At 47.1% G+C, this 27,664-nt stretch overlaps 1 protein-coding gene across 1 annotated transcript in view; it reads left to right on the top strand.

The window, feature by feature from the left end:
* The window catches only part of LOC306918330 (extracellular matrix organizing protein FRAS1-like), a gene marked incomplete at both ends in the record, with an annotated part of 85,094 nt that overhangs the window by 43,545 nt on the left and 13,885 nt on the right, over nt 1-27,664 (top strand). Inside the window, 6 exons of the mRNA XM_079531217.1 lie at nt 8,876-9,069; nt 12,623-12,776; nt 17,162-17,244; nt 20,510-20,699; nt 23,356-23,586; nt 26,600-26,719. Coding sequence (XP_079387343.1) covers nt 8,876-9,069; nt 12,623-12,776; nt 17,162-17,244; nt 20,510-20,699; nt 23,356-23,586; nt 26,600-26,719 — 972 coding nt within the window. The remainder of the gene's footprint in view (nt 1-8,875; nt 9,070-12,622; nt 12,777-17,161; nt 17,245-20,509; nt 20,700-23,355; nt 23,587-26,599; nt 26,720-27,664) is intronic.

Genomic DNA, 27,664 nt, shown 5'->3' on the forward strand with positions numbered 1-27,664 from the left:
ACTGCTGTCGTCATGGTACCAGATGGACACTGCTGTCGTCATGGTACCAGATGACTGCTGTCGTCATGGTACCAGATGGACACTGCTGTCGCCATGGTACCAGATGAACACTGCTGTCGTCATGGTACCAGATGAACACTGCTGTCGTCATGGTACCAGATGACTGCTGTCGTCATGGTACCAGATGACTGCTGTCGTCATGGTACCAGATGGACACTGCTGTCGTCATGGTACCAGATGAACACTGCTGTCGTCATGGTACCAGATGAACACTGCTGTCGTCATGGTACCAGATGAACACTGCTGTCGTCATGGTACCAGATGAACACTGCTGTCGTCATGGTACCAGATGACTGCTGTCGTCATGGTACCAGATGGACACTGCTGTCGTCATGGTACCAGATGGACACTGCTGTCGTCATGGTACCAGATGACTGCTGTCGTCATGGTACCAGATGAACACTGCTGTCGTCATGGTACCAGATGGACACTGCTGTCGTCATGGTACCAGATGAACACTGCTGTCGTCATGGTACCAGATGGACACTGCTGTCGTCATGGTACCAGATGAACACTGCTGTCGTCATGGTACCAGATGGACACTGCTGTCGTCATGGTACCAGATGAACACTGCTGTCGTCATGGTACCAGATGGACACTGCTGTCGTCATGGTACCAGATGAACACTGCTGTCGTCATGGTACCAGATGAACACTGCTGTCCTCATGGTACCAGATGGACACTGCTGTCGTCATGGTACCAGATGACTGCTGTCGTCATGGTACCAGATGACTGCTGTCGTCATGGTACCAGATGAACACTGCTGTCGTCATGGTACCAGATGAACACTGCTGTCGTCATGGTACCAGATGGACACTGCTGTCGTCATGGTACCAGATGAACACTGCTGTCGTCATGGTACCAGATGGACACTGCTGTCGTCATGGTACCAGATGAACACTGCTGTCGTCATGGTACCAGATGGACACTGCTGTCGTCATGGTACCAGATGAACACTGCTGTCGTCATGGTACCAGATGGACACTGCTGTCGTCATGGTACCAGATGAACACTGCTGTCGTCATGGTACCAGATGAACACTGCTGTCCTCATGGTACCAGATGGACACTGCTGTCGTCATGGTACCAGATGACTGCTGTCGTCATGGTACCAGATGACTGCTGTCGTCATGGTACCAGATGAACACTGCTGTCGTCATGGTACCAGATGAACACTGCTGTCGTCATGGTACCAGATGAACACTGCTGTCGTCATGGTACCAGATGGACACTGCTGTCGTCATGGTACCAGATGACTGCTGTCGTCATGGTACCAGATGAACACTGCTGTCGTCATGGTACCAGATGAACACTGCTGTCGTCATGGTACCAGATGAACACTGCTGTCGTCATGGTACCAGATGGACACTGCTGTCCTCATGGTACCAGATGACTGCTGTCGTCATGGTACCAGATGGACACTGCTGTCGTCATGGTACCAGATGGACACTGCTGTCGTCATGGTACCAGATGAACACTGCTGTCGTCATGGTACCAGATGAACACTGCTGTCGTCATGGTACCAGATGAACACTGCTGTCCTCATGGTACCAGATGAACACTGCTGTCGTCATGGTACCAGATGAACACTGCTGTCGTCATGGTACCAGATGGACACTGCTGTCGTCATGGTACCAGATGGACACTGCTGTCGTCATGGTACCAGATGGACACTGCTGTCGTCATGGTACCACATGGACACTGCTGTCGTCATGGTACCAGATGACTGCTGTCGTCATGGTACCAGATGGACACTGCTGTCGTCATGGTACCAGATGACTGCTGTCGTCATGGTACCAGATGACTGCTGTCGTCATGGTACCAGATGGACACTGCTGTCGTCATGGTACCAGATGACTGCTGTCGTCATGGTACCAGATGACTGCTGTCGTCATGGTACCAGATGACTGCTGTCGTCATGGTACCACATGGACACTGCTGTCGTCATGGTACCAGATGACTGCTGTCCTCATGGTACCAGATGGACACTGCTGTCGTCATGGTACCAGATGACTGCTGTCGTCATGGTACCAGATGACTGCTGTCGTCATGGTACCAGATGACTGCTGTCGTCATGGTACCAGATGGACACTGCTGTCGTCATGGTACCAGATGAACACTGTTGTCCTCATGGTACCAGATGGACACTGCTGTCGTCATGGTACCAGATGACTGCTGTCGTCATGGTACCAGATGAACACTGCTGTCGTCATGGTACCAGATGGGCACTGCTGTCGTCATGGTACCAGATGAACACTGCTGTCCTCATGGTACCAGATGAACACTGCTGTCGTCATGGTACCAGATGGACACTGCTGTCGTCATGGTACCAGATGGACACTGCTGTCGTCATGGTACCAGATGGACACTGCTGTCGTCATGGTACCAGATGGACACTGCTGTCGTCATGGTACCAGATGACTGCTGTCGTCATGGTACCAGATGGACACTGCTGTCGTCATGGTACCAGATGGACACTGCTGTCCTCATGGTGCCAAGCACTGCAACTAAGTAGCCTACATTTACTTAAGTACTGTACTTAAGTACAGTACTTAACTTAAGTACTGTGATGATCATTATCTATTATCTTTAACCACAAGGTGTCTGTAGTAGTGTGTCAGTAGTGAAATCCATATACGGGCACACAGAGACAGGAAGTCAGATCAGATAGAGTTCATGTCAAGGACAAACCTTTGTATACCTGTTTGATTGAATAAAGAAGCCTTGGAGTCAAAGTACTTGGTCATCATTGAATCAACAAACAGAACATGGTACCAGGAGTAAAAACTCAACTATAAAGCAAAGAAGAAATTGCGACAATCAACATGGATATAGATAAACCAGAGCGTTTGAAGCTGACTGGGAATGTCGACAGCAACTGGCGTGCCTTCAAACAGCAATTCCAGCTGTATATTGCAGCTATGGGACTGGAAGAAAAGTCGGATGCAAGGAAAGTAGCATTACTTCTTACAATGGCAGGCCCACAAGCTATTGACGTGTACAATACGTTTGTCTATGACGAGCCAGATGACAAAAGTAAATTGGATAAAGTGCTCGAGAAGTTTGATGCACATTGCTCTCCAAAGAAGAATGAGACATACGAGAGATATGTATTTGGTTCTCGAGTGCAGTAACAGTGTGAGCCTTTTGACAGTTTCCTCACTGATCTGAAGCTAAAACCTCAGACATGCAACTTTGGTACTCTGAGGGACTCCATGATACGGGACCAAATTGTTTTCACTGTGGAGGATAAGAAACTCAGGGAAAGGCTACTGAGGGAAACTGAGCTGACGTTGGATGGAGCAATAAGGATCTGTCATGCAAGGGAGCTGTCCCAAATGCATGTAAAGACATTCAGTGAGATGGGGACATACGGCGCAGCCAGCAGTGAGATGGGGACATACGGCGCAGCCATTGAAGACATTTAGTGAGATGGGGACATACGGCGCAGCCAGCAGTGAGATGGGGACATACGGCGCAGCCAGCGTAAGACATTCAGTGAGATGGGGACATGGGGACAGCAGCGTAAGTGACAGCGCTGTGTGCGTAATTTCAAGAGGAGGAAAAAGACGCATGCAGGCGCACCCTGCACAGCTGGCCCAGACCGGCCTGGACTGGACCGGCCTGGACCAGACCGGCCTGGACTGGACCGGCCTGGACCGGCCCAGACCGGCCTGGACTGGACCGGCCGTTCGGGAGTTGTCCCGAATTTCCCAATGGCCAGCACGTCCCTGTGGTGTAAAGAAAGAGCTGGACAGGATGACAACATTGGGAGTAATTAAAAAGATTGAGGAACCAACAGATTGGGTCAACTCCATGGTGTAATAATATTATTATTATTATTATTATTAACTCCATGGTGTGTGTAAAGAAGAAAAATGGAGACCTGAGATTATGCATGGATCCAAAAGATCTCAATGAGAACATTAATCCATTGAGACCTGGAACGCATCCATGTCACGTTAGCGTTTAACCACATTAACCATTAACCCATTTTGGGGCGGGAACCCCTTTTGGTGTTTTAAACATTGTTATAATTTAGCTATTGAAAAATAGCAGATCTACAAGCTCATAGCGCGCCACCGAGTGGCGCGCTATGAACTTGTAGGTCTGCTATTTTTGAAAAATCGTTAAAATGTGCCTCAAATCTTTCCGAAAATTGTCATGATTTAGAAAACTTTTTTTTTTAAATTTCGACGTCAGGCCTGAATGGGTTAAGCGGGAGCACTATCAAATTCCAAAACGTGAGGAGATCACGAGGGAGATGGCGGGTGCCAGATACTTTTCAAAACGTGAGGAGATCACGAGGGAGATGGCGGGTGCCAGATACTTTTCAAAACGTGAGGAGATCACGAGGGAGATGGCGGGTGCCAGATACTTTACAAAACGTGAGGAGATCACGAGGGAGATGGCGGGTGCCAGATACTTTTCAAAACGTGAGGAGATCACGAGGGAGATGGCGGGTGCCAGATACTTTTCAAAACGTGAGGAGATCACGAGGGAGATGGCGGGTGCCAGATACTTTACAAAACGTGAGGAGATCACGAGGGAGATGGCGGGTGCCAGATACTTTTCAAAACGTGAGGAGATCACGAGGGAGATGGCGGGTGCCAGATACTTTTCAAAACGTGAGGAGATCACGAGGGAGATGGCGGGTGCCAGATACTTTTCAAAACGTGAGGAGATCACGAGGGAGATGGCGGGTGCCAGATACTTTTCAAAACGTGAGGAGATCACGAGGGAGATGGCGGGTGCCAGATACTTTTCAAAACGTGAGGAGATCACGAGGGAGATGGCGGGTGCCAGATACTTTACAAAACGTGAGGAGATCACGAGGGAGATGGCGGGTGCCAGATACTTTTCAAAACGTGAGGAGATCACGAGGGAGATGGCGGGTGCCAGATACTTTTCAAACCGTGAGGAGATCACGAGGGAGATGGCGGGTGCCAGATACTTTTCAAAACGTGAGGAGATCACGAGGGAGATGGCGGGTGCCAGATACTTTACAAAACGTGAGGAGATCACGAGGGAGATGGCGGGTGCCAGATACTTTACAAAACGTGAGGAGATCACGAGGGAGATGGCGGGTGCCAGATACTTTACAAAACGTGAGGAGATCACGAGGGAGATGGCGGGTGCCAGATACTTTTCAAAACGTGAGGAGATCACGAGGGAGATGGCGGGTGCCAGATACTTTTCAAAACGTGAGGAGATCACGAGGGAGATGGCGGGTGCCAGATACTTTACAAAACGTGAGGAGATCACGAGGGAGATGGCGGGTGCCAGATACTTTACAAAACGTGAGGAGATCACGAGGGAGATGGCGGGTGCCAGATACTTTACAAAACGTGAGGAGATCACGAGGGAGATGGCGGGTGCCAGATACTTTTCAAAGCGTGAGGAGATCACGAGGGAGATGGCGGGTGCCAGATACTTTACAAAACGTGAGGAGATCACGAGGGAGATGGCGGGTGCCAGATACTTTTCAAAACGTGAGGAGATCACGAGGGAGATGGCGGGTGCCAGATACTTTACAAAACGTGAGGAGATCACGAGGGAGATGGCGGGTGCCAGATACTTTTCAAAACGTGAGGAGATCACGAGGGAGATGGCGGGTGCCAGATACTTTTCAAAACGTGAGGAGATCACGAGGGAGATGGCGGGTGCCAGATACTTTTCAAAACGTGAGGAGATCACGAGGGAGATGGCGGGTGCCAGATACTTTTCAAAACGTGAGGAGATCACGAGGGAGATGGCGGGTGCCAGATACTTTTCAAAACGTGAGGAGATCACGAGGGAGATGGCGGGTGCCAGATACTTTTCAAAACGTGAGGAGATCACGAGGGAGATGGCGGGTGCCAGATACTTTTCAAAACGTGAGGAGATCACGAGGGAGATGGCGGGTGCCAGATACTTTTCAAAACGTGAGGAGATCACGAGGGAGATGGCGGGTGCCAGATACTTTTCAAAACGTGATGCATCACAAGGTTTCTGGCAGCTAAAATTAGATGAGGACAGCACCAAATACTGTACCTTTAATACGCCTTTTGGGAGATATTGTTTCCTAAGACTTCCATTTGGAATAATCTCAGCTTCTGATTTTTTTCACAGAGCAGTGGAACACATCATTGAGGGACTAGAAGGTGTGAGATGTTATGTTTATGACATTGTCTGCTGGGGGTCCACAATCCAGGAACACAATGAGCGGCTGATAAAAGTGATGGAGCGAGTGCAAAAGTATGGGCTAAAGCTCAACCAAAAGAAGTGTTAGTTTGGAGTTCAAGAAATTCTCTTCTTGGGAGACAAGCTCTCTGCACAAGGTGTAGAGCCTGATCAAGAAAAAATAAATGCCATACAGAGCATGCCAAGGCCCACAGACAAGTCAGGTGTGTTACGAATAATGGGAATGCTAAATTGCATTGGCAAATTCATTCCCAACTTATCAGTCAAAACATCCTGCATTCGTGAGCTGCTGCATAAGGAAAATCTGTTTAAATGGACAGCCAAACATGAGAGTGAGTGGGAGAATCTCAAAAATGCACTGACCACTGCACCTGTATTGACTTTCTTTGACCCAAACAAGAGGATCAAGGTGTCAACAGATGCATCAAAAGATGGAATCGGTGGAGTGCTCCTACAGGCTGAAGGTGAGCATTGGAAACCAGTGGCCTATGAATCCAGAACCATGACAGAGACTGAATGCAGATATGCTCAAATAGAAAAAGAGTGCTTGGGCTTGGTGTTTGGTCTAGAGAAGTTTCACAGCTACATATATGGGCTACCCTCCTTCACAGTGGAGACTGATCATCGTCCATTAGTAGCGATTATCAAAAATAACTTAAATGACATGTCACCAAGAATTCAACGTCTCATGATGAAGTTGCAGAGATATGATTTTGAGCTGGTATATACACCAGGAAAGCACCTGATACTTGCCGACGCTCTCTCACGAGCACCCGCAAGGAGGTGTGAGAGTACAACAGATGAAGATGTTCAATGCCATGTGAACATGGTTTCTGCTGCACTTCCAGTGTCAGACAAGAAGTCCATGGAGATAGCTGTTGAAACAGTAAAAGACACAGAGCTGCAGCGTGTCATGGAGGACATGCAGAATGGATGGCCTGTAGGTTCCTGCCCACTGTTCTACCACGTCAGAGGTGAGCTCAGTGTTGTTGATGGACTGGTGCTGAAACAAAACAGAATGGTCATTCCACACAATTTAAGACAGGATATGCTACAGAGAATCCATGAAGGTCATCTCGGTGTCGAGAAATGTAAGAGAAGGGCGAGAGGCACAGTGTACTGGCCTGGAATTAACAAAGACATGCCAAAAACATAGAAACAAGCAAACCAAAGAGCCTATGGTGCTAGCTGATGTGCCAACAAAACCATGGCAGAAAGTAGGAATGGACTTGTTTCATCTGAAGGGGAAAGATTATCTTGTTGTCATTGACTACTATTCCAACTTCCCTGAAATGGCATTACTCTCAAACACATCATCAAGCTGTGTCATATCGCATGTAAAATCCATCTTTTCCAGACAAGGGATACCTAATGTGGCCCAGAGTGACAACGGACCTTGTTTCAATAGCAAGGAGTGGCAGAGATTTGCAGAACAGTATGACTTCAAGCATGTGACATCTAGTCCTCTGTATGCACAGTCAAATGGGAAAGCTGAAAAGGGAGTCCACATTCTAAAGCAACTGCTGAAGAAAGCTGCTGACAGTGACTCAGACCCTTACCTAGCTTTACTCACCTACAGAGCAACACCACTTGAATGTGGACTGTCACCTGCTGAGCTGCTGAACAACAGAACGCTGCTGCCTGTCACCTGCTGAGCTGCTGAACAGCAGAACGCTGCTGCCTGTCACCTGCTGAGCTGCTGAACAACAGAACGCTGCTGCCTGTCACCTGCTGAGCTGCTGAACAACACAACGCTGCTGCCTGTCACCTGCTGAGCTGCTGAACAACAGAACGCTGCTGCCTGTCACCTGCTGAGCTGCTGAACAACAGAACGCTGCTGCCTGTCACCTGCTGAGCTGCTGAACAACAGAACGCTGCTGCCTGTCACCTGCTGAGCTGCTGAACAACAGAAAGCTGCATACTACACTGCCATGCATCTCAAAGCCAAATAAACAGCTGGAACTGAAACTGGAGCAGAAGCTACTACAACAAAAGATGAAGCAGAAGTCATTCTATGACAGCTTCCACCACTGTCAAGCAATGACACTGTTAGGATTGAAGAGCCTGGTGGATGGAAAACAAAAGCCTCTGTTCTTCAAGAAGTAGCTCCACGATCGTTCACTGTGAGGACAGAGGAAGGACAGATCTTCAGCCGCAATCGCCGCAGTCTTCTTAGAACACCAGAGACTGTTGAGGATCTCTCTGAAGCACCGAGTGAGACTGAGTCCATCTCTCCACCTATCACAGATACACAAACACATACACAACCCACACCATCTACTCCTGTACTTAGGAGATCCACAAGAGAAAGCATAAAGCCTGACAGACTGATCTTGTGAAACAGATTGGTTAAAAAAAATAACTTGATATTTTTGCATAAAAAAAAAACACTGTTAAAAAAAAAAAAAAAAAAAAAGTCAAAAGTCAAATGATAATTTATGCTGACTACCTAAGTGTATTCGTCTTATACTTACTCTATGATTATTGTTGCCTTGTGATGTGCTTAGAGAGAAATAGCATTAATGGATATTTCACATGAACGGGTTGAGCCAGCTGGCGTTGGTCCAGCTGGCCTTTCTTGGGTCATGCAATGTGACGTGACGTAACGGCCCATCCTGTGATGTCACCCCCAGGGGGTTCGGAGGGCGGCGGCCAGCGCGTGGCGGTCAGCCCCGACGTTCCGTTCTCCGTGGAGGATCTGACCTCGGAGCGCATCTTCTACGTCCAGAAGGACCAGCGGCCGGACGGCGGTCAGGACACCTTCAGCTTCTACATCAGTGACGGACAGAGCCACACCGAGGCCTTCCATGTCAACATAGACATCCAGGTATAACAGCCACACCGAGGCCTTCCAGGTCAACATAGACATCCAGGTATAACAGCCACACCGAGGCCTTCCACGTCAACATAGACATCCAGGTATAACAGCCACACCGAGGCCTTCCACGTCAACATAGACATCCAGGTATAACAGCCACACCGAGGCCTTCCACGTCAACATAGACATCCAGGTATAACAGCCACACCGAGGCCTTCCACGTCAACATAGACATCCAGGTATAACAGCCACACCGAGGCCTTCCAGGTCAACATAGACATCCAGGTATAACAGCCACACCGAGGCCTTCCAGGTCAACATAGACATCCAGGTATAGTGACGGACACACAGCCACACCGAGGCCTTCCACGTCAACATAGACATCCAGGTATAGTGACGGACACACAGCCACACAGAGGCCTTCCAGGTCAACATAGTCATCCAGGTATAGTGACGGACACACAGCCACACCGAGGCCTTCCACGTCAACATAGACATCCAGGTATAGTGACGGACACACAGCCACACAGAGGCCTTCCAGGTCAACATAGTCATCCAGGTATAGTGACGGACACACAGCCACACCGAGGCCTTCCACGTCAACATAGACCTCCAGGTATAGTGACGGACACACAGCCACACCGAGGCCTTCCACGTCAACATAGACCTCCAGGTATAGTGACGGACACACAGCCACACCGAGGCCTTCCACGTCAACATAGACATCCAGGTATAGTGACGGACACACAGCCACACCAAGGCCTTCCAGGTCAACATAGACATCCAGGTATAGTGACGGACACACAGCCACACCAAGGCCTTCCAGGTCAACATAGACATCCAGGTATAGTGACGGACACACAGCCACACCGAGGCCTTCCAGGTCAACATAGACATCCAGGTATAGTGACGGACACACAGCCACACCGAGGCCTTCCAGGTCAACATAGTCATCCAGGTATAGTGACGGACACACAGCCACACCGAGGCCTTCCACGTCAACATAGACATCCAGGTATAGTGACGGACACACAGCCACACTGAGGCCTTCCACGTCAACATAGACATCCAGGTATAGTGACGGACACACAGCCACACCGAGGCCTTCCACGTCAACATAGACATCCAGGTATAGTGACGGACACACAGCCACACCGAGGCCTTCCACGTCAACATAGACATCCAGGTATAGTCGACTGCTTTGTTTCTTTCTAAAGACCACCCATATTACTCACATAAGACCTCCCAGGAAAGTGTTCTAAATCTTCTAAACGTCATTAACCCATTTAGCGCTAGCATTTATTGAAAAAGTAGGATCTAATTCACGCTCTAATTTGAGCTCTTATTTTGAAAAGCCACAGTTCCAGACTTCCGGTAGCGATCTTATCCTAGGAAGTTGAACAGGTCCCGTTCGACTGTTTACAATATGGGTCCATGCCAGTGCACTTGGGGGGCTTCTCATCGCCGGCTCTGTGCCGTCAAAGAAACGCTGTTTTGACCAAAATGCCATCTGGGACAAGGAATAGGAGATACAGGCGATTGAAATAAACGGATATAATGGATTATTATGGCGACGACGATCTAAGATGGACTATCCAGTGTTGTGCTAACAACACAGCTAGCTAACCGGCTAACGTGAGTAGCATTTTGGCTCGATCGATCGAACGCACTATAAAAGCTTAATTGCAGAAGGGCTAAGTGTCAAAATTAGGCTTCAATTGACAAAGGTCTTTGGCAATGGAGCGGAGGGAGTTAACATATATAGTTTCCCTTTAACCCTGTAACACCCAACGTTGTAATAATACAACATATTTTAAGTAATTAATTAATTATTTATTTTAAATGTTATTTTTTCACCTAAATGTCATCATTGATGTTAATTGCAATGCAATTGGTCATTATATTTGCATATAAATACCCCCCACAGAGGCTGAAATTCACACAAATTAAAACATCTCTGGACTCTGTGCAAAACCGTCTTGCCGGCAGCATTGCCAAGGTTTTATCATTGCCATGGTTTTATCATTGCCATGGTTTTATCATTGCCAAGGTTGTATCATTGCCATGGTTGTATCATTGCCAAGGTTGTATCATTGCCATGGTTTTATCATTGCCAAGGTTGTATCATTGCCATGGTTTTATCATTGCCATGGTTGTATCATTGCCATGGTTGTATCATTGCCAAGGTTGTATCATTGCCATGGTTTTATCATTGCCAAGGTTGTATCATTGCCATGGTTGTATCATTGCCATGGTTGTATCATTGCCAAGGTTGTATCATTGCCATGGTTGTATCATTGCCAAGGTTGTATCATTGCCATGGTTTTATCATAACCATGGTTTTATCATTGCCATGGTTGTATCATTGCCAAGGTTGTATCATTGCCATGGTTTTATCATAACCATGGTTTTATCATAACCATGGTTTTATCATTGCCAAGGTTGTATCATTGCCATGGTTGTATCATTGCCATGGTTGTATCATTGCCATGGTTTTATCATAGCCATGGTTTTATCATTGCCAAGGTTTTATCATTGCCATGGTTTTATCATAGCCATGGTTTTATCATTGCCAAGGTTTTATCATTGCCATGGTTTTATCATAACCATGGTTTTATCATTGCCATGGTTTTATCATAACCATGGTTTTATCATAACCATGGTTTTATCATAACCATGGTTTTATCATTGCCAAGGTTGTATCATTGCCATGGTTTTATCATTGCCATGGTTTTATCATTGCCATGGTTTTATCATAACCATGGTTTTATCATTGCCAAGGTTGTATCATTGCCATGGTTTTATCATAACCATGGTTTTATCATTGCCATGGTTTTATCATAACCATGGTTTTATCATAACCATGGTTTTATCATTGCCATGGTTTTATCATTGCCATGGTTTTATCATTGCCATGGTTTTATCATTGCCATGGTTTTATCATTGCCATGGTTTTATCATAACCATGGTTTTATCATAACCATGGTTTTATCATAACCATGGTTTTATCATTGCCATGGTTGTATCATTGCCATGGTTGTATCATAACCATGGTTTTATCATAACCATGGTTTTATCATAACCATGGTTTTATCATAACCATGGTTTTATCATTGCCATGGTTTTATCATAACCATGGTTTTATCATAACCATGGTTTTATCATAACCATGGTTTTATCATTGCCATGGTTGTATCATTGCCATGGTTTTATCATAACCATGGTTTTATCATTGCCATGGTTTTATCATTGCCATGGTTTTATCATAACCATGGTTTTATCATAACCATGGTTTTATCATTGCCAAGGTGTTATCATTGCCATGGTTTTATCATTGCCATGGTTTTATTGCGTAACACTTATTTTGAAGAGCCAAATATCCGTAACCGGATGTTACAATGACACAATGCTGTGTGTGGTGTCTTCACCGGTTGTTGTTATCTCGCTCGGTGCAGGAAAAAACCCGACCGCGAGCATCACAGCGCCTGCTACAGGCCGTTGAGCATCACAGCGCCTGCTACAGGCCGTTGAAAAACCTAGTTTTTTACCTCGTTTTTGTCAGAGTAAGGAGGACAGGGAGCCAGTGGTGTCGGTCAGCAGCATCCAGGTGGAGGAGAACTCGGGCGTGGTCATCACCAACTCCTCCCTCCACGTCCTGGACCGCGACACGCCCGACAACGAGATCCTCTTCACCGTCGTCAGGAAACCCTCCTACGGTGAGACCACGCACGCACATATGCATGCAAACGCACGCACGCACGCACACAAGGGATCAAATCCCTGCTCAACCTGTGGCTTCATTTTGAAGGTCGTGTAATGACTGGAATTGAGAATGTCTCACCAATTGCCAATTGAGGGGGCAAAAACCCAGAGCCATCAAATAGAAGAGTTAGGACATTGAGGGGGCAGAAACCCAGAGCCATCTAATAGAAGAGTTAGGACATTGAGGGGGCAGAAACCCAGAGCCATCTAATAGAAGAGTTAGGACATTGAGGGGGCAGCAACCCAGAGCCATCTAATAGAAGAGTTAGGACATTGAGGGGACAGAAACCCAGAGCCATCTAATAGAAGAGTTAGGACATTGAGGGGGCAGAAACCCAGAGCCATCTAATAGAAGAGTTAGGACATTGAGGGGGCAGAAACCCAGAGCCATCTAATAGAAGAGTTAGGACATTGAGGAGGCAGAAACCGAGCGCTGTTCATGCAGCCTGAACTGAGACAAGCTGGAGTTGGAAATACATTGTTTTCAACGAGGGCGGCGCAAATAAGAGCTATTTTAAGCATGTGTGCAACATGACAACTGTTTTAAAGTATTGTGAGGTAACAACTAAAGTCTCTGTAATGTTTATGTCATACTATTACTACAAAACAATCTAAAATAAAGGGATTTAAGATCATTAAAGCTGGGCTGTTGCCCTGAGTCCAATGCATTTCTGCCTACTTCCGGTCCAGGACTTGTCCCAGTTAGTTGTCCCCATTCTCAATAGAAGTCTATGTAGGAGAGCCTCCATTGGACTGAAGCCCCATGAAGTGACCAATAGAAGTCTATGTAGGAGAGCCGCAATTGGACTGAAACCCCACGAAGTGCCAATAGAAGTCTATGTAGGAGAGCCGCCATTGGACTGAAGCCCCACAAAGTGACCAATATAAGTCTATGTAGGAGAGCCTCCATTGGTCTGAAGCCCAATGAAGTGACCAATAGAAGTCTATGTAGGAGAGCCTCCATTGGACTGAAGCCCCATGAAGTGACCAATAGAAGTCTTAGCCTGGCTAATAAGCCAGACTAATATCACACAACACTGTCGCAGTATATTACTCTGGGCTGGCTCCACTTGGATTTCATTTCCCGGGGGGCGGGTTCCTCTTTGACGCAATTGGTCAGAGCTACTGTCAGTCAAAGGTCTCAAGCATTGAACGTCACTGTACCAAAGCCCGCCCATATTGCATACCGTGTCCCGATTGGTCCGACCTGTTCTCGGTTGTAGGAAAGAGGCGTGCTACTGAGCCTCGCCAGACCGTAATCCGCTGGTAGGCAATTTGTTTTTGCCAACGGCTGATTCGGTCTGGTTTATTAACCAGGCTATAGAAGTCTATGTAGGAGAGCCTCCATTGGACTGAAGCCCCATGAAGTGACCAATAGAAGTCTATGTAGGAGAGCCTCCATTGGACTGAAGCCCCATTAAGTGACCAATAGAAGTCTATGTAGGAGAGCCTCCATTGGACTGAAGCCCCATGAAGTGACCAATAGAAGTCTATGTAGGAGAGCCTCCATTGGACTGAAGCCCCATGAAGTGACCAATAGAAGTCTATGTAGGAGAGCCTCCATTGGACTGAAGCCCCATGAAGTGACCAATAGAAGTCTATGTAGGAGAGCCTCCGTTGGACTGAAGCCCCATGAAGTGACCAATAGAAGTCTATGTAGGAGAGCCTCCGTTGGACTGAAGCCCCATGAAGTGACCAATAGAAGTCTATGTAGGAGAGCCTCCATTGGACTGAAGCCCCATGAAGTGACCAATAGAAGTCTATGTAGGAGAGCCTCCATTGGACTGAAACCCCATGAACTGACCAATAGGAGTCTATGTAGGAGAGCCTCCATTGGACTGAAACCCCATGAAGTGACCAATAGGAGTCTATGTAGGAGAGCCTCCATTGGACTGAAGCCCCATGAAGTGACCAATAGGAGTCTATGTAGGAGAGCCTCCATTGGACTGAAACCCCATGAAGTGACCAATAGGAGTCTATGTAGGAGAGCCTCCATTGGACTGAAACCCCATGAAGTGACCAATAGGAGTCTATGTAGGAGAGCCTCCATTGGACTGAAGGCCCATGAAGTGACCAATAGAAGTCTATGTAGGAGAGCCTCCATTGGACTGAAGCCCCATGAAGTGACCAATAGAAGTCTATGTAGGAGAGCCTCCATTGGACTGAAGCCCCATGAAGTGACCAATAGAAGTCTATGTAGGAGAGCCTCCATTGGACTGAAGCCCCATGAAGTGACCAATAGAAGTCTATGTAGGAGAGCCTCCATTGGACTGAAGCCCCATGAAGTGACCAATAGAAGTCTATGTAGGAGAGCCTCCATTGGACTGAAGCCCCATGAAGTGACCAATAGAAGTCTATGTAGGAGAGCCTCCGTTGGACTGAAGCCCCATGAAGTGACCAATAGAAGTATATGTAGGAGAGCCTCCGTTGGACTGAAGCCCCATGAAGTGACCAATAGGAGTCTATGTAGGAGAGCCTCCATTGGACTGAAGCTCCATGAAGTGACCAATAGAAGTCTATGTAGGAGAGCCTCCGTTGGACTGAAGCCCCATGAAGTGACCAATAGAAGTCTATGTAGGAGAGCCTCCGTTGGACTGAAGCCCCATGAAGTGACCAATAGAAGTCTATGTAGGAGAGCCTCCATTGGACTGAAGCCCCATGAAGTGACCAATAGAAGTCTATGTAGGAGAGCCTCCATTGGACTGAAACCCCATGAACTGACCAATAGGAGTCTATGTAGGAGAGCCTCCATTGGACTGAAACCCCATGAAGTGACCAATAGGAGTCTATGTAGGAGAGCCTCCATTGGACTGAAGCCCCATGAAGTGACCAATAGGAGTCTATGTAGGAGAGCCTCCATTGGACTGAAACCCCATGAAGTGACCAATAGGAGTCTATGTAGGAGAGCCTCCATTGGACTGAAACCCCATGAAGTGACCAATAGGAGTCTATGTAGGAGAGCCTCCATTGGACTGAAGGCCCATGAAGTGACCAATAGAAGTCTATGTAGGAGAGCCTCCATTGGACTGAAGCCCCATGAAGTGACCAATAGAAGTCTATGTAGGAGAGCCTCCGTTGGACTGAAGCCCCATGAAGTGACCAATAGAAGTATATGTAGGAGAGCCTCCGTTGGACTGAAGCCCCATGAAGTGACCAATAGGAGTCTATGTAGGAGAGCCTCCATTGGACTGAAGCTCCATGAAGTGACCAATAGAAGTCTATGTAGGAGAGCCTCCGTTGGACTGAAGCCCCATGAAGTGACCAATAGAAGTCTATGTAGGAGAGCCTCCGTTGGACTGAAGCCCCATGAAGTGACCAATAGAAGTCTATGTAGGAGAGCCTCCATTGGACTGAAGCCCCATGAAGTGACCAATAGAAGTCTATGTAGGAGAGCCTCCATTGGACTGAAACCCCATGAACTGACCAATAGGAGTCTATGTAGGAGAGCCTCCATTGGACTGAAACCCCATGAAGTGACCAATAGGAGTCTATGTAGGAGAGCCTCCATTGGACTGAAGCCCCATGAAGTGACCAATAGGAGTCTATGTAGGAGAGCCTCCATTGGACTGAAACCCCATGAAGTGACCAATAGGAGTCTATGTAGGAGAGCCTCCATTGGACTGAAACCCCATGAAGTGACCAATAGGAGTCTATGTAGGAGAGCCTCCATTGGACTGAAGGCCCATGAAGTGACCAATAGAAGTCTATGTAGGAGAGCCTCCATTGGACTGAAGCCCCATGAAGTGACCAATAGAAGTCTATGTAGGAGAGCCTCCATTGGACTGAAGCCCCATGAAGTGACCAATAGAAGTCTATGTAGGAGAGCCTCCATTGGACTGAAGCCCCATGAAGTGACCAATAGAAGTCTATGTAGGAGAGCCTCCATTGGACTGAAGCCCCATGAAGTGACCAATAGAAGTCTATGTAGGAGAGCCTCCATTGGACTGAAGCCCCATGAAGTGACCAATAGAAGTCTATGTAGGAGAGCCTCCATTGGACTGAAGCCCCATGAAGTGACCAATAGGAGTCTATGTAGGAGAGCCTCCATTGGACTGAAGCCCCATGAAGTGACCAATAGAAGTCTATGTAGGAGAGCCTCCATTGGACTGAAGCCCCATGAAGTGACCAATAGAAGTCTATGTAGGAGAGCCTCCGTTGGACTGAAGCCCCATGAAGTGACCAATATAAGTCTATGTAGGAGAGCCTCCGTTGGACTGAAGCAGTTTGCGTAACTCTGTCTATATCTAAGGCACCACGGCCTCTCATCGTCTCCTGCGTTTCTTTCTTTCTTTCTTTCTTTCTTTCTTTCTTTCTTTCTTTCTTTCCTTCCTTCGTCCAGGCAAGCTGCGCAGGCGTCAGTTCTACTCGCAGCCACTGGAGAAGGGCCGCGTGCTGACCTCTGGTTCCACCTTCACCTACCAGGTAGAGTAACTGACCTCCACCTACCAGGTAGAGTAACTGACCCCTGGTTCCACCTTCACCTACCAGGTAGAGTAACTGACCTCCACCTACCAGGTAGAGTAACTGACCCCTGGTTCAACCTTCACCTACCAGGTAGAGTAACTGACCCCTGGTTCAACCTTCACCTACCAGGTAGAGTAACTGACCTCTGGTTCCACCTTCACCTACCAGGTAGAGTAACTGACCTCCACCTACCAGGTAGAGTAACTGACCCCTGGTTCCACCTTTACCTACCAGGTAGAGTAACTGACCTCCACCTACCAGGTAGAGTAACTGACCCCTGGTTCAACCTTCACCTACCAGGTAGAGTAACTGACCCCTGGTTCAACCTTCACCTACCAGGTAGAGTAACTGACCTCTGGTTCCACCTTCACCTACCAGGTAGAGTAACTGACCCCTGGTTCAACCTTCACCTACCAGGTAGAGTAACTGACCCCTGGTTCAACCTTCACCTACCAGGTAGAGTAACTGACCCCTGGTTCAACCTTCACCTACCAGGTAGAGTAACTGACCCCTGGTTCAACCTTCACCTACCAGGTAGAGTAACTGACCCCTGGTTCAACCTTCACCTACCAGGTAGAGTAACTGACCCCTGGTTCAACCTTCACCTACCAGGTAGAGTAACTGACCCCTGGTTCAACCTTCATCTACCAGGTAGAGTAACTGACCCCTGGTTCAACCTTCACCTACCAGGTAGAGTAACTGACCACTGGTTCAACCTTCACCTACCAGGTAGAGTAACTGACCCCTGGTTCAACCTTCACCTACCAGGTAGAGTAACTGACTGAATGGTGTGCTTGTGCTTTTCTTTCCGATTCGTGTTACCGTGCCGACGTAATTCGCAATAAACGACGCGAAAAATGCCCCATTCAAAGTCGATGGGGAGACGCGGGTAAAAACAGAAAACGACACGTTACTTTGGAGCCACATTGCTCTGGCATACTGGTACGTAGAAACACGATTTAAACGTCAAACAGCACACGAGGCCATCAACTTTGTGGTGGTTCAGACGGAATTCGAATACGTTGCACGGTTTGCCCGCTATCGCAGTTCAAAGTGTGTGTGGTCTAGCCAATAATCTCGACTCAGAGTGTCGCACGCCCAGAGAGAGAGCTGGTTAGAGTGAGAAGCCAATGTGAAGACTGTACCGAAATTCTCCGAACAAATTGTCCTCACGGCCAAAATATTCACTTTACACGCATGGGTTTCGGTAATTTTGTAGCCACACTCGTCCTCTTTCACCCAATGTCACAACCATAGCCCAGATACATACAGTACGTGAACTACAGCCCTGAAAGCGACAGGTGTACCATCATAATGTGTCATAAACTCCATGTTAAATGCCTGAATGAGTCAGCAATTTTTTCTTCACACACACAATTCTTAACTCGCTCTTATAACCACGTTTTTTATCGTACCAATACCACGATCGCACACGGCGTACCTCAATGCCTCGGGTCACTCACGGCGAAAACAAAAATCGCATTCGACTTTTACTTTTTGCGATAGAGCAATTTGTTCGGACATACAATCTCATTGAGAGTCACTGTGCTTTTAACTTTCAATACTGTTTGCATTGCATAGACTAGCCCAGGTGAAAATGATACTTTGTTAATGATTCAAGGTCACCTGACCAACGCGCGCGCACACACGCACATGCACACATGTGCACGCACACACACACATTGAAAGTCAATAGAGAAATTCGAGGAAACACGTAACTCTGTCATTTCTCAACCGTTTCGGACGCGGGGCGGCTCGCCAGAACCGGGCCGCCCCCCTGAGCGAAACCAAATGGACCCCTTAGCATGTTAGCATTAGCATGTTAGCATTAGCATGTTAGCATGTTAACATTAGCATGTTAGCATGTTAGCATGTTAGCATTAGCATGTTAGCATTAACATATTAGCATTAACATATTAGCATGTTAGCATTAGCATGTTAGCATTAGCATGTTAGCATTAGCATGTTAGCATGTTAGCATTAGCATGTTAGCATTAGCATGTTAGCATGTTAGCATTAGCATGTTCGCATGTTAGCATTAGCATGTTAGCATTAGCATGTTAGCATGTTAGCATTAGCATATTAGCATTAGCATGTTAGCATTAGCATTTTAGCATGTTAGCATGTTAGCATTAGCATGTTAGTATTAGCATGTTAGCATGTTAGCATTAGAATGTTGGCATGTTAGCATTAGCATATTAGCATTAGCATGTTAGCATTAGCATTTTAGCATGTTAGCATGTTAGCATTAGCATGTTAGTATTAGCATGTTAGCATGTTAGCATTAGAATGTTGGTGGCAACGTAATGTGCAATAAACTTAGACAAAATACCCCATTGAAAGTCAACCAAATGGACCCTTACAGGGTCTGAGAGGCTAAATGTCATCAAATGGTGGCCCATGGCTCAAATGCTGCACAGACTTGGCGATCTGCAGGCACCCAGTCAAATTTCCTGAAATTTGTTTCTAGTGTTTGATACATTTTCTTATCACATCCATGGTATGAAAACAATGTTAAGGAGTTGCTTCAATGAAATATAATTGCTTTAAAGGTTTAGTGAAATAAATAATAAAAAATCACACTTTTAGACCATCTCCGTGGTCATCATATGAGCATACCTAACAATGGATGCTAAAAAAATTCTCATTTTTGTGTGTTTTTATATCAAAAGTCCATAAATTTGTATTACTTCCTGAAAACGTGCTGCGTGATGACGTGTCGAGGCCCACATCGATAAAAGCCAATAAAAATGAAGCTCACCCGTATCCTCTCCATATGTGCGCATCCGTGCAGCACAGCTGCTATATTGATTACAGAAATCCTCCGTTTTTATTCCCATTCCAGATAACATCCAGACAGTGTATTACTCGGTTCCAACTTAATCATCACGCTAAAATATGTATCTGAAAACATTATAGGGTAGAAATAAGCCACATAACAGTAAACTGGTACAGCTGGCCGTCTATTTGATTTGTAAACAAACACAAACCACGCTGCTGTGTATAGCATAGCAACCGTCCCTAGCTACCGTCCCATTGCCATGAAGGGATGCGACGCTCTGATTGGTTCAGAAACTTCAGACCGGTGTTTCAACCTGAAACCGTTTGAAACTTCAAAATAAAATGTCCACCATTTCCGTTGCACTGCACCTTTAAGCTGAAAACGATATGTTTAATGGTGTTTTTTAGCGTTGTTAAATAAATCACCCCGTGCTTCTCCCAGGACGTTCTGGACCGGCTGTTGGTGTACACGCCCGACGGACGCTCCACCCCCGGCTCCGCCACCGACCAGCTGGGCTTCACGCTGACCGACGGCGTGCACACACACACAGGACACCTGGACTTCACGCTGGACGGGAGGAGGAACGAGGGACCACGCATGACCGTCAACAGAGGGCTGCAGCTGGCCTCAGGTATATAGAATGACCATCAACAGAGGCTGCAGCTGGCCTCAGGTATATAGAATGACCATCAACAGAGGTTGCAGTTGGCCTCAGGTATATAGAATGACGGTCAACATAGGCTGCAGCTGGCCTCAGGTATATAGAATGACCGTCAACATAGGCTGCAGCTGGCCTCAGGTATATAGAATGACCGTCAACAGAGGGCTGCAGCTGGCCTCAGGTATATAGAATGACCATCAACAGAGGCTGCAGCTGGCCTCAGGTATAGAATGACCATCAACAGAGGGCTGCAGCTGGCCTCAGGTATATAGAATGACCATCAACAGAGGCTGCAGCTGGCCTCAGGTATATAGAATGACCATCAACAGAGGGCTGCAGCTGGCCTCAGGTATATAGAATGACCATCAACAGAGGCTGCAGCTGGCCTCATGGTATATAGAATGACCATCAACAGAGGCTGCAGCTGGCCTCAGGTATAGAATGACCATCAACAGAGGCTGCAGCTGGCCTCAGGTATAGAATGACCGTCAACAGAGGCTGCAGCTGGCCTCAGGTATAGAATGACCGTCAACAGAGGCTGCAGCTGGCCTCAGGTATATAGAATGACCATCAACAGAGGCTGCAGCTGGCCTCAGGTATATAATGACCGTCAACAGAGGCTGCAGCTGGCCTCAGGTATATAGAATGACGGTCAACAGAGGCTGCAGCTGGCCTCAGGTATATAGAATGACCGTCAACAGAGGCTGCAGCTGGCCTCAGGTATAGAATGACCATCAACAGAGGCTGCAGCTGGCCTCAGGTATAGAATGACCATCAACAGAGGCTGCAGCTGGCCTCAGGTATATAGAATGACGGTCAACAGAGGCTGCAGCTGGCCTCAGGTATATAGAATGACCATCAACAGAGGCTGCAGCTGGCCTCAGGTATATAGAATGACCATCAACAGAGGCTGCAGCTGGCCTCAGGTATATAGAATGACCGTCAACAGAGGCTGCAGCTGGCCTCAGGTATATAGAATGACCATCAACAGAGGCTGCGCTACGCGTAGCTACATTTTATCAAAGTTTGCTGAATAGTTTCTGATTTCAAATCATTGAAGTTAGTTAGTTATTTAGTTAGTTTAATTTCAGTCAGACAACTCTTAGAGTGAATTTAGAATATATATTTATTGAGCATAGATCTAGATTGGCGTCAGGGCTCAGATGTATTCATTCCCTGTAACATTAACCATCCATCCATCCATCCATCTTCAACCGCTTATCCGTAGTCGGGTCGCGGGGGCAACAGCTCCACCAGAGTGCTCCAGACTTCCCTCTCCTCCAGAGCAACATTAGTGACTTCCTCCTGGGGGATTCCGAGACGTTCCAAGGCCAGTGAGTCGATGTGTTTCCTCCAACTGCGCCTTGGTCTGCCCCGGGGTCCTCCCAGTGGAGATATAATCCATCTGGTCCTTGGTCTGCCCCGGGGTCTCCTCCCAGTGGAGATATAATCCATCTGGTCCTTGGTCTGCCCGGGGTCTCCTCCCAGTGGAGATATAATCCATCTGGTCCTTGGTCTGCCCCGGGGTCTCCTCCCAGTGGAGATATAATCCATCTGGTCCTTGGTCTGCCCCGGGGTCTCCTCCCAGTGGAGATATAATACATCTGGTCCTTGGTCTGCCCCGGGGTCTCCTCCCAGTGGAGATATAATCCATCTGGTCCTTGGTCTGCCCCGGGGTCTCCTCCCAGTGGAGATATAATCCATCTGGTCCTTGGTCTGCCCCGGGGTCTCCTCCCAGTGGAGATATAATCCATCTGGTCCTTGGTCTGCCCGGGGTCTCCTCCCAGTGGAGATATAATCCATCTGGTCCTTGGTCTGCCCCGGGGTCTCCTCCCAGTGGAGATATAATCCATCTGGTCCTTGGTCTGCCCCGGGGTCTCCTCCCAGTGGAGATATAATCCATCTGGTCCTTGGTCTGCCCCGGGGTCTCCTCCCAGTGGAGATATAATCCATCTGGTCCTTGGTCTGCCCCGGGGTCTCCTCCCAGTGGAGATATAATCCATCTGGTCCTTGGTCTGCCCCGGGGTCTCCTCCCAGTGGAGATATAATCCATCAGGTCCTTGGTCTGCCCCGGGGTCTCCTCCCAGTGGAGATATAATCCATCAGGTCCTTGGTCTGCCCCGGGTCTCCGCCCAGTGGAGATATAATCCATCAGGTCCTTGGTCTGCCCCGGTGGGCTCCTCCCAGTGGAGATATAATACATCTGGTCCTTGGTCTGCCCCGGGGTCTCCTCCCAGTGGAGATATAATCCATCTGGTCCTTGGTCTACCCCGGGGTCTCCTCCCAGTGGGACGTGCGTCGAGGACCTCCCTAGGGAGGCGCCCGAGAGGCATCCTAAATTATAAGCCAAGTGGAATTACTGTGGAATTATTATTTTTTTCGTTACAACCCCTAACCTATGTGTGATTTGCAGCGTTGCGTAACCACTCGGCCATCGTTGGCCTCAAAGTACAATTTGATGCCAAAACGTCTGTACTTTTTACGCAAGTAACATTTCTTAATAGCGGTCCTTTTCCTTGTCTCTTCATGGCGCTGTGCGTGGTGTGGCCTCTCTCTCTCTCTCTCTCTCTCTCTCTCTCTCTCTCTCTCTCTCTCTCTCTCTCTCTCTCTCGGGGGGCGGCTGCAGGCTCTTCGTCCAAGGTGACAGAACAGAACCTGAAGGGGACCGACATCGACTCGGACAACAGCAAGCTGAGGTACGTTCTCACCAAGGACCCCCCGGCCGGAAAGCTGCTGCTCGCCCAGAGCGGACGCCACCAGAGGGTCTCGGTGAAGGGACCGCTGACCCTGGAGGACCACCAGAGGGTCTCGGTGAAGGGACCGCTGAAGGGCTTCACCCAGGAGGACGTCAACAGAGGTGAGGATGACCATAGACATGTATAAAGGCTAGATGGCCCAGGGCATTGTGGGATGTGTAGTTATATGTACTCTACCAGCCTATAGACATGTATAAAGGCTAGATGGCCCAGTGCACTGTGGGATGTGTAGTTCTATGTACTCTACCAGCCCATAGACATATATATAAAGGCTAGATGGCCCAGTGCATTGTGGGCTGTGTAGTTCTATGTACTCTACCAGCCCATATACATATAAAGGCTAGATGGCTCAAGGCGGAGTCTCTGACGTAGTTCACCCGGCGGCCATCTTGCTTCGGGGCTACAGTACAGTATGTGCTATGGCAGCTCAAACAAAAATACTCATAACTCCCTCAAATCTTGACGGATTTACAAACGGGTTGGTTTATTACAAACGTTGTTTGTAATAAACGCTTATCTGCTTAATGTTATAACAAACCAAACCACACACTGTGTGTGTGTGTGTGTGTGTGTGTGTGTGTGTGTGTGTGTGTGTGTGTGTGTGTGTGTGTGTGTGTGTGTGTGTGTGTGTGTGTGTGTGTGTGTGTGTGTGTGTGTGTGTGTGTGTGTGTGTGTGTGTGTGTGCGTGCGTGCGTGCGTGCGTGCGTGCGTGCGTGCGTGCGTGCGTGCGTGCGTGCGTGCGCGCGCGCGTCTGTTACCAACCAATCTCCAAAATCTGCCAAATTTTGCACACACACACTCCCAGGATGCCAAAGATGAACCTCTGCCCCGTATTTTCCAGAACGGCCTGTTATAGCGCCACCAGGAGGCCGACTTTTGAAAAACACATTTTTTTAATATTACTTCTCCAGATTCTGTCCAAATATCCCGCAAATTGTTACACACTATCTCTATAGTCATGTGTTCAAGACGGATCTGTCCGATATTTCATATTCCATCCTAATTGGCTAACATCGGCTTTCAAAGTTTGCAGGATTGGCCCGTTTTGAACAAAACGCTCGGCTCAAATCATGAGCGCAGCGTGCAATTTACGTGACGATCAGACTTTCCTACTAGGCAGAGGAATATATCTCACCCTTTTCACATTGGCCTGTTATAGCGCCACCAGGAGGCCACAACCTGACCTGCCCTGGTGGAGACCTGTGTCCCGAGGGACACTTTATCTTGTTTGAGTCTTCATTTAGTTTTTAGGTTTATTTTTTTAATTTTTTTAAATAAAATTCAAAAAAAAAAAAAAAAAAGTCTAACATTATTTTGACAGTTTTTTTAATTTATTTTGAAGTTAATTATCTTCGCCGATGAAGCTTTCAGAAGGATCTCCTTCCATGACATCATCATCATGACATCATCATCCGTCACCATTCTATCACCTCAGAAATGTTTCACATCTGAAACATGTTCTAAATATTAATTTAAGCACATGCTACTTCTGTCTCATTTTACTTCAGTTATGCTAGTGTTAAGCACTGGAATGGTTCAGTTATGCTAGAGTGTTAAGCACTGGAATGGTTCAGTTATGCTAGTGTTAAGCACTGGAATGGTTCAGTTATGCTAGAGTGTTAAGCACTGGAATGGTTCAGTTATGCTAGTGTTAAGCACTGGAATGGTTCAGTTATGCTAGTGTTAAGCACTGGAATGGTTCAGTTATGCTAGAGTTAAGCACTGGAATGGTTCAGTTATGCTAGAGTTAAGCACTGGAATGGTTCAGTTATGCTAGAGTTAAGCACTGGAATGGTTCAGTTATGCTAGTGTTAAGCACTGGAATGGTTCAGTTATGCTAGAGTTAAGCACTGGAATGGTTCAGTTATGCTAGAGTGTTAAGCACTGGAATGGTTCAGTTATGCTAGTGTTAAGCACTGGAATGGTTCAGTTATGCTAGAGTGTTAAGCACTGGAATGGTTCAGTTATGCTAGTGTTAAGCACTGGAATGGTTCAGTTATGCTAGAGTTAAGCACTGGAATGGTTCAGTTATGCTAGTGTTAAGCACTGGAATGGTTCAGTTATGCTAGTGTTAAGCACTGGAATGGTTCAGTTATGCTAGAGTTAAGCACTGGAATGGTTCAGTTATGCTAGTGTTAAGCACTGGAATGGTTCAGTTATGCTAGTGTTAAGCACTGGAATGGTTCAGTTATGCTAGTGTTAAGCACTGGAATGGTTCAGTTATGCTAGAGTTAAGCACTGGAATGGTTCAGTTATGCTAGTGTTAAGCACTGGAATGGTTCAGTTATGCTAGTGTTAAGCACTGGAATGGTTCAGTTATGCTAGTGTTAAGCACTGGAATGGTTCAGTTATGCTAGTGTTAAGCACTGGAATGGTGGGAAACATTAGCCAAACAAATGGCAGATCTCCAAGCCTGCAGATTGTTGTTTGGGAAGACATTTGGTGTAGAGGGTCCAGTACAGAGACTACTGGTATAGAGGGTCCAGTACAGAGACTACTGGCGTAGAGGGTCCAGTACAGAGACTACTCAGACTCTAGAGGGTGCGTTTGTTTTGGTGTAGAGGGTCCAGTACAGAGACTACTCGGACTCTAGAGGGTGCGTTTGTTTTGGTGTAGAGGGTCCAGTACAGAGACTACTCAGACTCCGGAGGGTGCGTTTGTTTTGGTGTAGAGGGTCCAGTACAGAGACTACTCAGACTATGGAGGGTGCGTTTGTTTTGGTGTAGAGGGTCCAGTACAGAGACTACTCAGACTATGGAGGGTGCGTTTGTTTTGGTGTAGAGGGTCCAGTACAGAGACTACTCGGACTCTAGAGGGTGCGTTTGTTTTGGTGTAGAGGGTCCAGTACAGAGACTACTCGGACTCTGGAGGGTGCGTTTGTTTTGGTGTAGAGGGTCCAGTACAGAGACTACTCAGACTATGGAGGGTGTGTTTGTTTTGGTGTAGAGGGTCCAGTACAGAGACTACTCAGACTCTGGAGGGTGCGTTTGTTTTGGTGTAGAGGGTCCAGTACAGAGACTACTCAGACTCTGGAGGGTGCGTTTGTTTTGGTGTAGAGGGTCCAGTACAGAGACTACTCAGACTCTAGAGGGTGCGTTTGTTTTCCTCCCCCAGGCCTGCTGGAGTACAGCCATGAGAAGGGAGAGAAGGGGGGCAGTCTGTCGTTCAAGTTCAACCTGGTGGACCCCGAGGGCAACAAACTGATCGACCAGTCCTTCTTCATCAGCGTGCTGGGTAACTATAACTATAACTAATAGAACTACAACTAGAACAACTACAACTGCAACCAGTCCTTCTTCATCAGCGTGCTGGGTAACTATAACTATAACTAATAGAACTACAACTAGAACAACTACAACTGCAACCAGTCCTTCTTCATCAGCGTGCTGGGTAACTATAACTATAACTAATAGAACTACAACTAATAGAACTACCACTACAACCAGTCCTTCTTCATCAGCGTGCTGGGTAACTATAACTATAACTAATAGAACTACAACTAATAGAACTACCACTACAACCAGTCCTTCTTCATCAGCGTGCTGGGTAACTATAACTATAACTAATATAACTACAACTAATATAACTACAACTAATATAACTACAACTAATATAACTACAACTACAACCAGTCCTTCTTCATCAGCGTGCTGGGTAACTATAACTATAACTAATATAACTACAACTAATATAACTACAACTAATATAACTACAACTAATATAACTACAACTAATATAACTACAACTACAACCAGTCCTTCTTCATCAGCGTGCTGGGTAACTAGAACTACAACTAATATAACTACAACTACAACTTCAACTAGAACTACAACCAGTCCTTCTTCATCAGCGTGCTGGGTAACTAGAACTACAACTAATATAACTACAACTACAACTTCAACTAGAACTACAACCAGTCCTTCTTCATCAGCGTGCTGGGTAACTAGAACTACAACTAATATAACTACAACTACAACTAGAACTACAACCAGTCCTTCTTCATCAGCGTGCTGGTTAAATAGAACTACAACTAATAGAACTACAACTACAACTAGAACTAGAACTAGAACTACAACCAGACCTGGATTTACCTTGCTGAGGGCCCCCGGGCTGGAGCAAATTTGAGGGCCCCCCTTGGTTGAGCGGCGCAGCCGTGAGGCCGGAAGAAATTTGGGCTAT

Source organism: Electrona antarctica (genome assembly GCF_951216825.1).
Source record: "Electrona antarctica genome assembly, contig: scaffold_466, whole genome shotgun sequence".
Lineage (NCBI taxonomy): Eukaryota > Metazoa > Chordata > Actinopteri > Myctophiformes > Myctophidae > Electrona > Electrona antarctica.